At 35.2% G+C, this 13870-nt stretch overlaps 1 protein-coding gene and 1 long non-coding RNA gene across 4 annotated transcripts; one reads left to right on the top strand and one right to left on the bottom strand.

Moving 5' to 3' along the window:
• Window positions 1–5055: 5055 nt before the first annotated feature.
• Window positions 5056–5636, top strand: LOC120782019. Its single transcript, XR_005706208.1, has 2 exons — window positions 5056–5245; window positions 5303–5636. It is a non-coding gene; the product is annotated as an uncharacterized LOC120782019 (long non-coding RNA).
• A 4209-nt stretch (window positions 5637–9845) lies between these two features.
• On the bottom strand, window positions 9846–13000 carry LOC120782017 (putative nuclease HARBI1). 3 transcript variants are annotated; one of them, XM_040114176.1, is made up of 4 exons: window positions 10954–13000; window positions 10455–10895; window positions 10253–10391; window positions 9846–10169 (listed from the first exon to the last, which is right to left on the bottom strand). In XM_040114176.1, the coding sequence occupies exons 2-4, from the start codon at window positions 10839–10841 to the stop codon at window positions 10141–10143; spliced, it is 555 nt and encodes a 184-aa protein (XP_039970110.1). In that variant the 5' UTR covers window positions 10842–10895; window positions 10954–13000; the 3' UTR covers window positions 9846–10140. The 3 variants fall into 3 exon arrangements, with proteins under 3 accessions (XP_039970110.1, XP_039970111.1, XP_039970109.1); XM_040114177.1 differs by having other exon boundaries at window positions 10455–10871; XM_040114175.1 differs by having other exon boundaries at window positions 10455–10803.
• Between the last annotated feature and the right edge of the window lie 870 nt (window positions 13001–13870).

Genomic DNA, 13870 nt, shown 5'->3' with positions numbered 1-13870 from the left:
ATGACGAAACTGATTAATAAGTATTACTTATAATAATAATATTAATAATAAACCTTTTTTGTAATTTGCAATTATTTCTATCTTTTTGTAATTTGCAATTATTTCTATTTTTCCTATGTAATTTTATGGTGTCAAACAAAAATAAAGAGATATATTTTTTTGTTATTTTAGTGTTTTATTTAGATATAATTTGAATTATTTTTTTATTTTACGTAATTCATTATTTCTTAAAATACTAAATTTTCTTAATACTTATCTGTACTTTTTTTTGTTTTATTTCCCACTTATTATTTGTTATTTTATTACGTTTATTGTTTGTAAACAGTTTATGATTTTTTATGTTTTGATTTGCACTTTCGGCGTTATTGGCTAACGCTTGCACTTAATGCACTTTTTTAATATTTGTTTATTTTGTTTTATTTTTATTTTTGTTTTTTTTTCGAAAGTTTCTACGGAGCGCTTGAAAACACGTCCGTGTAGATTGAAAGCTCGAACGAACGGAATTTTCGAATAGAATCTGGAATAAAATTGTTGTAGAGCGATTTATTTTCTTTCAAATTGGACTACAATTCACTCAGTCTTAACTCTATTGTTTTCTTCAACAGAATACACCAATCCACCACCAATTTAGAAATTTGTTCAATGCTACGGGAAACGCTGGATTGGCTCATCAATGAAAAATATCAATTTCCAACGCAACACTGGTAGGAGCCATTGCTTAATAAATAAAGAAAATATATATGAAATAAAATAGAGAAATATGATTGCATGAAAGCATACTGTTCCTTTAAAGATAAAATTTAACTCACCCGAAGTTCAAACAGAATCGTGGTTTGCTGTTGATCATATGGCTTCAGTTGTTGGATGAGGTCCCAGCACAAAGATTTTGGAAGTCGGAAAACTTCCCAAACGTAGTTTGCTGATATAAAAAGGGATCTTATTTGTTACACGAAATAGCCAGATTGTGCTTACGGGTGTAGCTAGAAGATAAGCACTTTGGTATCCATTATTGCAAAAATACAACTAAATTAAAAATTTCTTGTTCAGTAACAACTATCAGAATATTACCATCACATATGTAAACAAAAGTTCCTGTACCCTGCCAACGGCTGTGTGATGTTTTTTTTAAGTAAAAAAATATTCAATTGACTTTTACATGAATTTTGAACAGATGCTTATTATTTAAACTAGCTTTTTACCCGCGGCTTTGCCCGCAGTGGAGCCATTAAATAAGTATGAGAGATAAAAATGATAACTTAAGTTTATTGCTTGGCTGAGATCAAAATTTTTTAAAAATTACTACAGACAATGAAGTTTCAACACCTTAAAATATGCGTATTGAAATGCAACAACAAATGTTAAAATATATTTCACCGTAACAAAATAAATAATTCTGAATTCTAACAATTTAAAAAAATAAAATACAATGTATTAATCTAGGATATTTTTGTAGACAATGTTATAAGTTTTCCCGTCGGGTGCAAATATGTGTAAATTCTGGGCATTAGATACACGTGAACAGGCTACATAAAGTTGACCATGAGAGAAGTATGGGTTTTTAAATGCACTCCTGCTACCTGTAATGTTTGTCCTTGTCCTTGTTTATAGTAACAGCAAAGCTAAGCTTGACGGGAAACTGAACCCTTTTAAATAGGAATGGAAGGTCAGTGGGAATAATTGGCATCCGAGATATTATAACACTATTTCCCTTACCGACCAAGTAGAACCAAGTATGTTCTATCCCAATTTTGCTATCCGAAGCTTTGTTCCATTACATAGCCGAGGAGCATCTAGATTTTTCATAAGCATTACTGGTACATTTATTTTCAATTAAAGTTTATGTGACGGTACACCCGATAGTTCAAGTGAATTTAAAAACTCCACAGGATATGAAGTACTTAGTTCCGTATCTTTAATTGTACCCATTGAAAAATATTCCTTCATTTCTCCTTGAACCTCGTTTAAAATGTCAGTGTTGATCCCATTAACAATTTCATTTCTTTGTGCTAATATTGCTCTTGCACACAACCACTGATCACTACACAAATTTTTTTGCAATTCCGGGAAAACATTAGTAATGAGATCCACATCACTTTCTACTAAATTACAAAATTCTCTTGACAGTAATATATAGCCTTCAACGTCAACATCTAAACAACTATGTTGTCTTCTCAGCTTTGCGTGAGCCGAAGTTTCTTGATTTCGTGAAACTTTTGCGGCACGGTTCCGCGATCAAATTTTGTATATACCAGATCTTCCGAGGCATTTTCTAAGAAAAGCAGAGTAATAATTAACATCAGCGAGTAAGATCTATGATAATAAAGTGACTGCTAACCACAAATATTACTGATTACCTCAAAAATTTGAATAGTTTTATACTGCATGTAACGACAGAAGAAAATAACAATAAATATAGAAAAATTAGAAACATTTGAAACTATGTATGTATATTCAATTGAATTAGATATTGTCGTCACCGCCGGTAATACAGTTAGACGGTATTACAGTATTCATGGTTGAAACTTCATTACTGTAATGCTAGATGGCGTTGAAGTAGCTAAGTTTGACGATTTTTTTAAAAAAAAATTTTATCTTTCTTATTTTTTTTTTTAATATAAGGTACCCTATTTTACTTCTAATACCTTCAGGAGTATATGTACAAAGTTTCATGATGATCGGTTAAGTAGTTTTTGCGTGAAAGCGTAACAAAAAAACTTACATTCGCATTTATAACATTAATATAATTGTTGCGACTTTTATCACAAAATGATAAAAAGTAGCATTCTGATGTTCCAAGCAATCTCCTCACCAATTGTCACCCAAATCGATTCAGCCGTTTTTAAGTCATAAATATATAAATATACTAACCAAATTACACAATCGACGGTGGTTTTGCAAAAGCACCGCCTGCAAGATTAGAGGAATACCTGTTCAAATACGTCATTCCGCACTGTGGTTCGGACGTTATGTCGGCATGTAACGAAATATAGTTTAATTTTTATACTCTTGCATCCAGTTGCTGCAGAATATAACAGTTTTGTTCTCCTAACGGTTGTACGTCTCACCTAAAACTAAGCGAGATAGATATAGGGTTATGTATATATAATGATCAGGACGACGAGAAAAGTTGAAATCCGATTGACTGTCTGTCTGTCCGTCCGTCCGTGCAATCTGTAAATTGAGTAAAAATTGAGACATCTCGATGAAACTTGGTTTGTGGGTTCCTTAGGATACAAAGAAAATTCGAGTTTGTAGATGGGTGTAATCGGACCACTTACACGTTCACTAATCGCCCTTAACCGAAAACATAAAAAGTGTCATAACTAAGCACAAAATTAAGATACTATAAAGCTTTAATTTGGTACAGAGGATCACAGTAGCAACGGGCACTTGTGGACAAAAATTTAAAAAGAAAAATGGGGGTGGCCACGCTCTCTAACAAGTATAAATCTGATAAGAACTTCTACCAACAGTATACAAATGGATGAAATCGGGGGATAACCCTCCTACTTTCCATATATACAATTCTAAATTCCACTTGATTCGTTCCGTTTCCAGTACACAAATCAAGAAGCAATTATTATAAATGGATAAAACTTTGCACGAATAATGTCTTTAGTATGTGCCACCTTGTGACCAAAAATTGTTTAAACCCAACAAAACCTGTTCAAGCCCCTAGGTACTAAATATTTAGATCCGTATACTTGGCTTTTGATCGAAAATCTCGGTCAATGTGTGATATATATAACTAAAATAAAGGGATAATTCTTTTCTTATAATTGTATGTCTATATGTCAAAAATAAGTTGAATCGGACCAATTTACTTAATATAAAATTTTCGAACTTCGGGATGACTTTGTAACGCATATGTACATATAAGTTAACACATTAGTCTGCTAGTCTGCCCACTGTAGCGTTCTTAGAGCTAGTCCACACCAGCCAGTTAGCGTGGGAATAGTCCGCGTCAGCATTTTCTCATCTACTGGCAAATTCTTCGCTACTCCAATATCAACGCGGTAGCAGCGATTCACCTGTTGTCTAAACGACAACAACAACAGCAGGTGCAGTAACAGCAGAATTGCCGAAATTGTGCCAAGCATAGGGAATCAGACAGGGCTCACATTTTTTTGTTTTAGTCTTAAGCGAGACTTTAAGAAGAGCACATAGTGCTCAGTAAAGATTATTAAATTGTAAAAGTTAAAATTTAATGTTTATTTCGTGGACAACAGCACGTAGGACTGGAGAAACAAATTGCTTAATAAAAATTATTAAATTGTGAAAGTTAAAGTTTAAAATTTATTTCCTGGACAACAGCCAGTAGGACTGGAGAAATAATTGGCGCCCAACACGGAAAGGACCGAAATAATGAATAATTAGGACTACTGGAGAATTAGCGAAACTACTCCAAGATAAATTTCCAGCATGATTTATAATATTATCAAAGTTATTTTACCACTTTTGCGTAGTCAGGGATCCGACAGCAAAATTATTAATTTTACAAAATCCAACTATATACCAGTTATTGACGGAATCGTAGCAGTTAAGGACAAATATGACTACTTAACGCATCGAAAAAATTTGACGAATTACCTCATCGTCTTGCGGGAAACAGAAAATATATTTCACGTTTTTCCCCAATCACATATGACTAAAGTTCTTCAGGAGGACATTAACCAAATTTATCGATTGATTGACATAGTGAAAATTCACCATAGACAAGCGCGAAGCACAAACACGATTGGCACTGCGCTAAAATACATAGCCGGAACTCCAGGGGGGTTACTCTGTAAGGCGTTGTGCAAGTGAAAACGCTCCTTTATGAAAAAAAGCAACTCTGTAAGGCGACAAGCGCATTGGGAATTGCGTTTTGCGATTTTATTTTTTCCCCTTCGCAATGGCAGCACTCTATATTGCGTAAACGAGTGTTAAATCTGTGCGTTTAACAATTTTTATATTCGGTATCAAACTGGCAAGCGCAACGGACTAAAAATGTAAGTTTATAAGGCATATTTGTAGTTTTAATTAAAAAAAAAATTTATTTGCCAAGGAACATTCTAAAAATAAACAAACAAACCCAACACAATTCGAAATTTTAATTAATTATATGGAAACACATTCGGAACTTTCCAAAGGACAACTGAAAACTGTGAACGTGAAAAATGCTGCAAATAATTTATGGAAAGAGTTGGTATGTGACCTTAATGTTGCGGGGCCACCATCGCGCGATGTTTTAAAATGGAAAAAGGTAAAAAAGATGAATTATAAATGATTTTTGAAGCACATATTACTTAATTATTTAAAGGTTTGGTCGGATTATAAAACCCATTTGAAAGCAAAAATGCGGCGGAACAAACTAAGTATCTCTGGAACTGGGGTGGTGGTCCCCCAACTCATTGCTCCTTAACACCGTTGGAGGAGCAAGTTAGTGAGCTTCTGGCAATGGAAATATCCGCCAGTGGAATAAGCGGCACCTTAGAATTTGGTGCAGCAAAGTTAATGCAACCAAGTGGGTCAGACATCACAACCGACGAATTCCGACAGAATGAACCAACGCCAGTGGATGAAATGCCACATTGTTCACGTCAAAGAGTCGCTCCGCAGAAGAAAGAGAGCCTTTTAAATAAGCAGGTGGATAACCAAATCGCTTATCACAAAGGTTCATTAAAATTGTTGTCTAAAATTAATGAAATCATAAAGGTGATTTCAAAATATATGAAAAAAACTTAAAATGGGTAAAAGAAAATATAAATTGGCTGTTGAAAAATTCGAACACAAAAAAAGGATTGATTTGGACAAAACGAAACTAAAATTTGCAACATTAGAACTAAAAAAGCAAATGCTAGAAATTGAACGACCCGACCAATAAAAAAGTTGTATTTTAGTTATTGACATTGAAGTCTGTTACTTTATTTTTTAATACTTGCTGATAATTATTTATTTATTATATTAATAGTTTAAATGAATTGTTTTGATTTAAAAACGTATTTTGTGTTGATGTGATAGTTTTTACTTTTTATTACATACTAGCTGACCCTGCAGCCGTTGTCCTGCGTGAAATTATATGCTTTGAAATGAAAAAAGGTTGAAATTATATTGTATCGAAAATGATTTATTTTCGATTTTTCCACATTTTTTTAATGTAGCGCAGCTGTATAAACATAATTTTTTTGATTTCTGTTCTGGTGCATAAATATACAGAGAAGATGGGTTTCCAACTCGTCAACACGCCACATATATCTGGCCAATTTTCCCTGGAAATTGAATACGTTTGAAATGAATTGGCTGTCCCTTGTATTCGATAACTGCCTCATAATCAGTCGGGTTCCATTACACAGTTTCGGCGCTTGAAGATTGAGAAACATAATAATGACAGATCCAACTTTGAGACGCAAATGATGCTGGGGCATACCAAGGCTCTCCAAAGAATTTGGAAATTCCACTGGATAGTTTATGGTTTCGTCTTTATTGTCAAGACGATCGATCGATTTATATGAGCGCAAACCTCCCGAAATTTGACTTTGAATCTTCCAGTTTAAGTCATTAACATCGGTATTTTTGGCAACTAAAATTGCGCGTGCACTCAAGCAATTGCAGTTACGATAATTTTGCAAATGTGCGAATAAACATTCGTGATGAGTTCATCTTCCGTTGAAGTGAATTGACAAAAGGGATGTGAAATTGATATCAAACCACTGGAAGTATCAACCGAAATTTGCCCATTTCCAATTCTTAGCGAATACAATGTAAAATGTCATCGGCAATGTCATTTTTTCGTATCCCATAATTAACGCGAATTTGAAGGCTGATATGTCGAAATGATCTTCGCGAAAACTATGCGAACTTCAGTGGCATGCGAAGTAACTATTGCATTGTCCTTCGTTTGTTTCCAGTGATTAGCATGTTCCAGCAAACGCAACTGCTGGCATGCTTCTCAAAAAGTTGCACACACTGTACCATGAATGCAAAAGTAAACATCCTACAAAGCGCTTTATTGCAGTTCACATATCGACCCATTTGATACTGCTGATCTCATATTGTTCAAGGCCAATAACCGCTATGTTGCTTTTCTTGGTGACGTACTTGCAAACGTATTTGATCGATTTCACCAATCTACAATATTCAACATTGACATGAGTTTTGAATGTGAATTAGACAAAAGTGGCGAATATGGTACGATCCATATATTTTCAACTTCGATGTGTTGTTAACGTCGATATTCACGCCTCTAAGTGCTAAATGTTCTGCCATTGTCGTCTGGTGAGCGACGCCGATACAGTGAATATCCATCATTTCCCATTTCCGTTTCCGAAAGAAAAGCACATGAGTAGTGTTTCGTGCATTTATTGTCAGACATACAAACCAAAGTGGGATTGTAAGGTTCCCAAAGTCCATGAACCATATTGGTTTTCAACACTTCGTATAATTCTGGATCTATCTCTGAATCAGGAATTTCCGCTGAAATGATTTCATCAATTTGATCTGGTGTAATCACCAGATTAACAACAGAATACATTCAGCATCTAACAGCACCATATATACCATAGGTTGCTTCAAGATAAAAACCGTCAAACATCGCAGCTATTGTTTAAAAAGTCGTGCTGTGATATCGTTACGATCGCTAGCTGATTGACCGCGATCCATAAATCCGCACGTATGTCATCGCATTTTGGGAGTACTTTTTGCCTTTCTTTGGGCTGCCATACGTCGATGGCAAAAAGAACGCCGACAAATATTAGCGCGACTTCTTTGTGGCTTCGTAACAAATTTCAATCAGTAATTGATCACTTCGTCTGAAACATACATAAAGTTTTCACTGAATAATTTTCAATAATTTTTTCTTTGGATAGCCGGAATAAAAAAGCAAGCGACCGCAATTGAACGATTCAAATAATTTACAAATCAAAATATTGAAAAACAAAACAAACAAAAATTGAAAAAAATGTGTATGAAAAATGTTACTTTTTGGAATTTTCCAATTTTCCGACTTCTCCTCATGAAAAGTATAAGTATAAGTATATTTGTTTCTAAACCTTTCCCGATTTACAACAAACAACCTTTAAAAAATTCATGAACCGTTCTCTTAGTGTTACTAACAAACAAACATTCATGTTTATATGTGTACAAATGTATGTACATATGTATGTATGTATGTATGAAACGTTTGTATGGGGAAAAGAAAAAGGCTGTTTTTAGGGGTTTTTCGGAAATTATTCGAATTTTTCTCGCCGTAAAAACCATCTTTGAACTTCAACGAACATTTAAGAAAAAGAATTGGCCAAATTGGTCCAGGCGTTATTGAGTTATGAGCGTACATACATTTTGGCGATTCATTTTTATTTATATAGATAGATAATAGGGTGTCAAAAAAGTCTTGCGGTATTTTTACTAGTTGGCGCTGAAAGCGCGTAGTTCTAGTTTTATTTGTCGCATCTGGTCATGCTATACCATTTTGGAAAGCTCATTTCACGCGCTAACACGTGTTTTATTGATTGTCGTTTCTTTTAAGTCGTTCGTGAGTTATAGCGTCGCAAACATGGAGCAAAAAAAAAGAGAAAATACGGCATATTTTACAGTACTACTACGATAAAGGCAAAAAAGCATCTCAAGCCGCCAATAAAATTTGTGCAGCTTATGGACCAGATACAGTTTCCATTTCCACCGCACAACGATGTTTTCAACGTTTTCGTTCTTGTGTAGTCTGGTCGAAGATGCGCCATGCTCCGGAAGGCCTGTCGTCGAAAATTGCGATAAAATCGCTGAACTGGTCGAAAGAGACCGGCATAGTAGCAGCCGTAGCATCGGTCAATAGCTGGGCATGAGTCATCAAAAATTAATTTCAATTTCAATAAACAAAAAAAACAAATTCAATAAAAATACCGCAAGACTTTTTTGACAACCTATTATAATACTTACATATATAGATATGTATACTAGGTTGGGTCGATTCCGGACTTTTTTCGATTTGATTCTTAAAGTGCCAAAGCTGAATTTCAATGCTAATAATTATTACGATATGATTAACTGGAAGACTATTACCCTGACTGTTCCACCAGTTCTTTGTTCAGTTTCTAAGAACTCATAAAAGGGCTGTCGGGAGACACTGCAGAGGTATGGAAATTTAGTGAATTCCCCTCTCACACCGTGGCAGTCGAGAGAACCGTCAAACTGGTGACAGAGGCATCTTCTAAAGTTATTGGCCCCCAATCTCGTGATCGTTTTATACGTTCTACACTGAAATCTAGGCAACAAGTGCCAAAGTTTAGTACAAAATCTGATTTTATCAATAAATTTGACACAGATTCAGACTAAAACAAGCTTGACATATGGTTGGTTGGTTGGGTTGGGCTTGGGAGGAATCTGAAGAGCAGCCACCTCCACGCGGTGGATTCTGGGTGACCAATACAGGTTAGCAGAGAGCTGCAACAATTTTCACCTTGCGCTGTGGCGCGCCGCATTTTCGCTCGTATCTCGGGAACGGTTCGTCCTGCGGCCATGATCACTTATACCATTTCGGTAGAAAATGACGTGACAAATAACTTTTGCTTTAGTCATTTTGCCATGAGATGCGTATTTCAGGCGCTAGGTAGACAATTTCACGATTTTAGGCGAATTTCCGAAATTTCAAGGCCTGAGTTGGGGTTGAAGATGTAATCCGATCGATATTAGAAATCCCGAATCGAAAAAAGTCCGGAATGGACCCACCCTAATGTATACACATGTGCAAGAGACTAAAGCTTTATATCATTAATGTGAATTTTAATCAAATAAATGTGAAAATGTGAAAAATTAAAAAGTTTACTTTATTAAATATTGTTATATGTTTATAAAGTAATCATGCTGTTTTTTATTTGATCCCTTAAACGTTTAGCAATATTGGTTTCATTCGCATTTCCTATGGTTTCAGTATAACTAGCATCGACTTCTTCCACTTCTATTGCTATATTGGCAGGTGATTCTACATTAAAAAAGAGTGCAAATATTATGAAGAGCACAATATAAGTACGTTCAAAATTTGCACCATCGGAACCGCGCTCTTAATACTCCAAATATGCGTTCGATAAGGAATCTGGCTTTTGAAAACTTTAAGTTGTAGTAACTTTCAGCAGAGTTTTCAATAGCATTTCTGTATGGAGTTAAAAGTCATGGCTCAAACGGATACCCAGAGTCGCCTGTAAGTAAAAAATTAAGTTAGCAAAATAATTGATGCATATAATAGCCAACGAGTAAAATTAACGAATGTGTATATGCTCACCAGGAATGCGAATTCCTATTTCTCCATTCACATAGTTGGTTTGTAAATATTGGCGCTCGCTTGACAAATTCCAAACATCATGACACGCCCCAGCAAACCGACCGTTAACGGCTTTTATTATCATCTTATGATCACATATCTAGGTTTTGGAAACAATATTAAAAAAAAAAAACAAAGACAAATTAAAAAACAATTGCCTTACCACCATAGCAATTATACTATGTTTTAATTTCCTATTGAAATATAAATGTTCATTTACTGCCGGTCGTATCATTTGGATGTGAGTATCATCCACCACTCCAATTACTCCTGGAATTCCACACATTGAGTAGAAAGCTCGTTTCGCTTCATTTTTCTCCTCTGAAAACATTGCAAAACTTATGTGTTTTGGACAAAGCACTTTCTCGGTTGCTTTACAAACTTCAAACACACAACGCGAAACTGTTTGTTGAGCTTTATGGTGATCTTGTCCAATTTGCTGTTGATACCCTCCCTGCGCCAAAAATTTTAGAGTTGCTGCTAATTTCACAATTTCGGGTATTCCTGTGGACCTACGTGGAGTTTTTAGCTCACTACTTATGCTATCCATCACATATTTGAATGAAAATACACATATTTCCTTAAGCGAAAGTTTTGCGCGAAACTATTTACAAGTAGAAGCACAAACATATTTAAAAAATCACATTATCATTCAAACTTACCTTTTTTCACTAAGACTCTTCACATTAGACTTGACCCTTATAATTTTCCGCTCAACTCGTTCATCTTTTGTGTTTTCCTCCCATAACACAACGGAATCCATGCCCACACCTTTTTTTATTGATTTAAAATTACTTTTATATAAAACTTTTCAAATTTAATTATGTTTGTATGTCAATTTTCTACACTTTTTCACTTTTCTGTTATTGATTTTGTTTTCATTCTCCTTCGTTTCGGTCAGTAATGTCAACTATACTGGAAATATGTCAACGAGAAAACAGTGCAACACTGTTTACAATGCAAACGTGTTACAGAGTACCGTTTGCCCTTCGCAACGCAATTCACTTTCGCAACGCATTGCTATTCGTAACGCCTTACAGAGTAACCCCCCAGATTTCGACGATTTTAACGAACTGAAATTTAAAACACAAGAACTTATAGAATCCTATGACCGTAAATTTTTCATAAACACTCAGATACAACAGCAGATCGAAAAATTTACTGAGACTGTTAACAAAATTATTGCTAAACAAAAAAAGCCGGCATTAACACTGGCCATCTTTTCGAATTACTAATGGCCAGAAATAGGGCAGTTATAACAGATTTGGACAATATATGTAATTTATTCCATAGTTTTAGGTAAATTAAATGCTGTAAATCCTATAATTTCGGATACGGATGAAATCACTGAGTACACTTTAAATGCAAGCATAAGCGGTATTGAAAGTAACTCTAACTTAAAAAATTTTCAAAATGATGATGTAATATACTTCATTGTTAAGTTTCCTAGAATACAAAAAGTATGCAGCTTAGTTAGGGGTTTTCCGGCGGATTGCGGCAATTCAACAGTTCTAGTTAAAAATTGCACGACAGCGCTATCTGCAAGTTTCTGTAAAATAAAAACGGATTCTACATGTGTGAGACAACTATTTCACAATAATAAGGCGACATGCAAAACTACCTACAATAACCTTGATCCGATCATCGAAGTTGACAGTGGCTTAATCATCATAAACGACCACACAGTCAAAGTTCGGGAAGAAGAAACATCATCGGTTATGATATCCGGCACTTCTTTAGTGACATTCAAGGGAGAAGTTTGCATAAATGGTACAACTTTTTTCAATGAAAAAGTGAAGGCAACGCTCCGACCTGGGATTCCCTCAACACAGTTTGTTAACTTGACCGACCATTTGGAAATTTTAAGCCTACCTTATTTGCGCAAAATTAATTTGAGGAACTTTGGTCGCATTGAAAAGTTACATGAAATGGTCCATAACCGCACTACCCTCTGCTTGTTAGTGATACTGGCGTTGCTATCATTATAGGTGCAGCATTAGTATTTTGGATACGCAGGACGAGTAAACGAATAAAGGACACAAATGACAAGAAGGAAGCGGTAGCCAAGATCATGCAAGCGGCCGCGGACGGCCTCGATTTAGAAGGGAGGCACTAAACACATTAGTCTGCTAGTCTACCCACTGTAGCGTTCTTAGAGCTATTGCACACCAGCCAGTAAGCGTGGGAATAGTCCGCGTCAGCATTTCCTCATCAACTGGCAAATTCTTCGCTACTCCAATATCAGGGCGGTAGCAGAAACAACCACAACAGCAGGTGCAGCTAGACAACAACAACAGTATCAGGTGCAGTAACAGCAGAATTGCCGAAATCGTGCCAAGCATTGGGAATCAGACAGGGCTCATATTTTTAAGTTTTAATCTTAAGCCAGACTTTAAGAAGAGCACATACTGCTTAGTAAAGATTATTAAATTGTAAAAGTTAAAATTTAAAGTTTTCTTCCTGGAGAACAGCCCGTAGGACTGGAGAAACAAATTGCTTAATCAAAATTATTAAATTGTGAAAGTTAAAGTTTAAAGTTAATTTCCTGGACAACAGCCTGTAGGACTGGAGAAATACTTTATATATCGGCCAATATGTGAGTTATCCCAATGAAAATATGAGAGCGTGTTTTATTCATTACAGTGTATCGGTGCGCCTAAAATACATATATAAATTTCAGCGAAAACGTGAGCTAGCTCCTACATAACAAATATCAGGATTTTCGAACATCCGGCTGACTTTACTCTATATGATTGGTTTTACACCTTCTAGTGTTTCCAGGCTTTGATTCTTGCTAGTTTCAAGAGTATAAAATATTCGGTTACATCCGAACTTAACCCTTCCTTACATGTTATACATAAGATATAAATTATGGGACGAAGAATTTGCAGTGATGAAAAGAAATATAATTTAGACGGCCCAGAATGACTTCATAAATAATGAAGGGATTTGAGACGCTCACTAGAGGCATGTCATAAACGCGTTCATGGTAGTGGATCACTCATAGTATTGGCAGCATTGTCATCAAAAGGGAAGTCCAAAATATGCTCTGTGCCAGGGAAAATGAATGCTTAAATCTAAACCAATTTTTTGGAAAACGAAGTCCTTGATTTTTCTAGTAATTTAACTCTCGGAAAATTGTATTGTTGGGGTGGCCTGCCTTAAGTCCATATATAAATGCAACCGAGGACCTTTGGGGAATTCTTTCAGGGAAAATGTACGCATCATTTAAGCAATATGACCACCCAAAGCAACTAAAACATGCAATTTTGGCCGAATATGCGTGCTTAATAAACTGGGGAAGTCAATGTTTCATCGTGTCCAATTGTTGTAAAAAAGTAAACATGATAACGACATCAGCTTGCCCTTATATGTTGTGGAAGTCAAGACTAACACTAACTTATTGGAATAATTTATTTTAAAATTGTGTTTCTCTGTCCATTATTGTATAAAAATTTTCATGTTACTATATAAATCGCTCTGAGTTGCAATGTAAGTAATATAATACCAATAAATTTAAAAATACGTTTTGGTAAAAATAACACTGATCAACAAAATTTTGTAACAAAAAAAGTAAGC

Source organism: Bactrocera tryoni, unplaced genomic scaffold, assembly GCF_016617805.1.
Source record: "Bactrocera tryoni isolate S06 unplaced genomic scaffold, CSIRO_BtryS06_freeze2 scaffold_9, whole genome shotgun sequence".
NCBI lineage: Eukaryota > Metazoa > Arthropoda > Insecta > Diptera > Tephritidae > Bactrocera > Bactrocera tryoni.
This window is presented reverse-complemented; position numbering and strand designations above follow the sequence as displayed.

Excerpts from the sequence above, each read along its gene's own strand:
- LOC120782017 (XM_040114175.1), bottom strand. The coding sequence starts at position 11,054 with ATGGATTCCGTTGTGTTATGGGAGGAAAACACAAAAGATGAACGAGTT. Across the intron at positions 10,392-10,454 it reads ATAGTATAATTGCTATGGTG|ATATGTGATCATAAGATGAT; the intron begins GTAAGGCAATTG and ends TCCAAAACCTAG. Across the intron at positions 10,170-10,252 it reads AATAGGAATTCGCATTCCTG|GCGACTCTGGGTATCCGTTT; the intron begins GTGAGCATATAC and ends TTTTACTTACAG.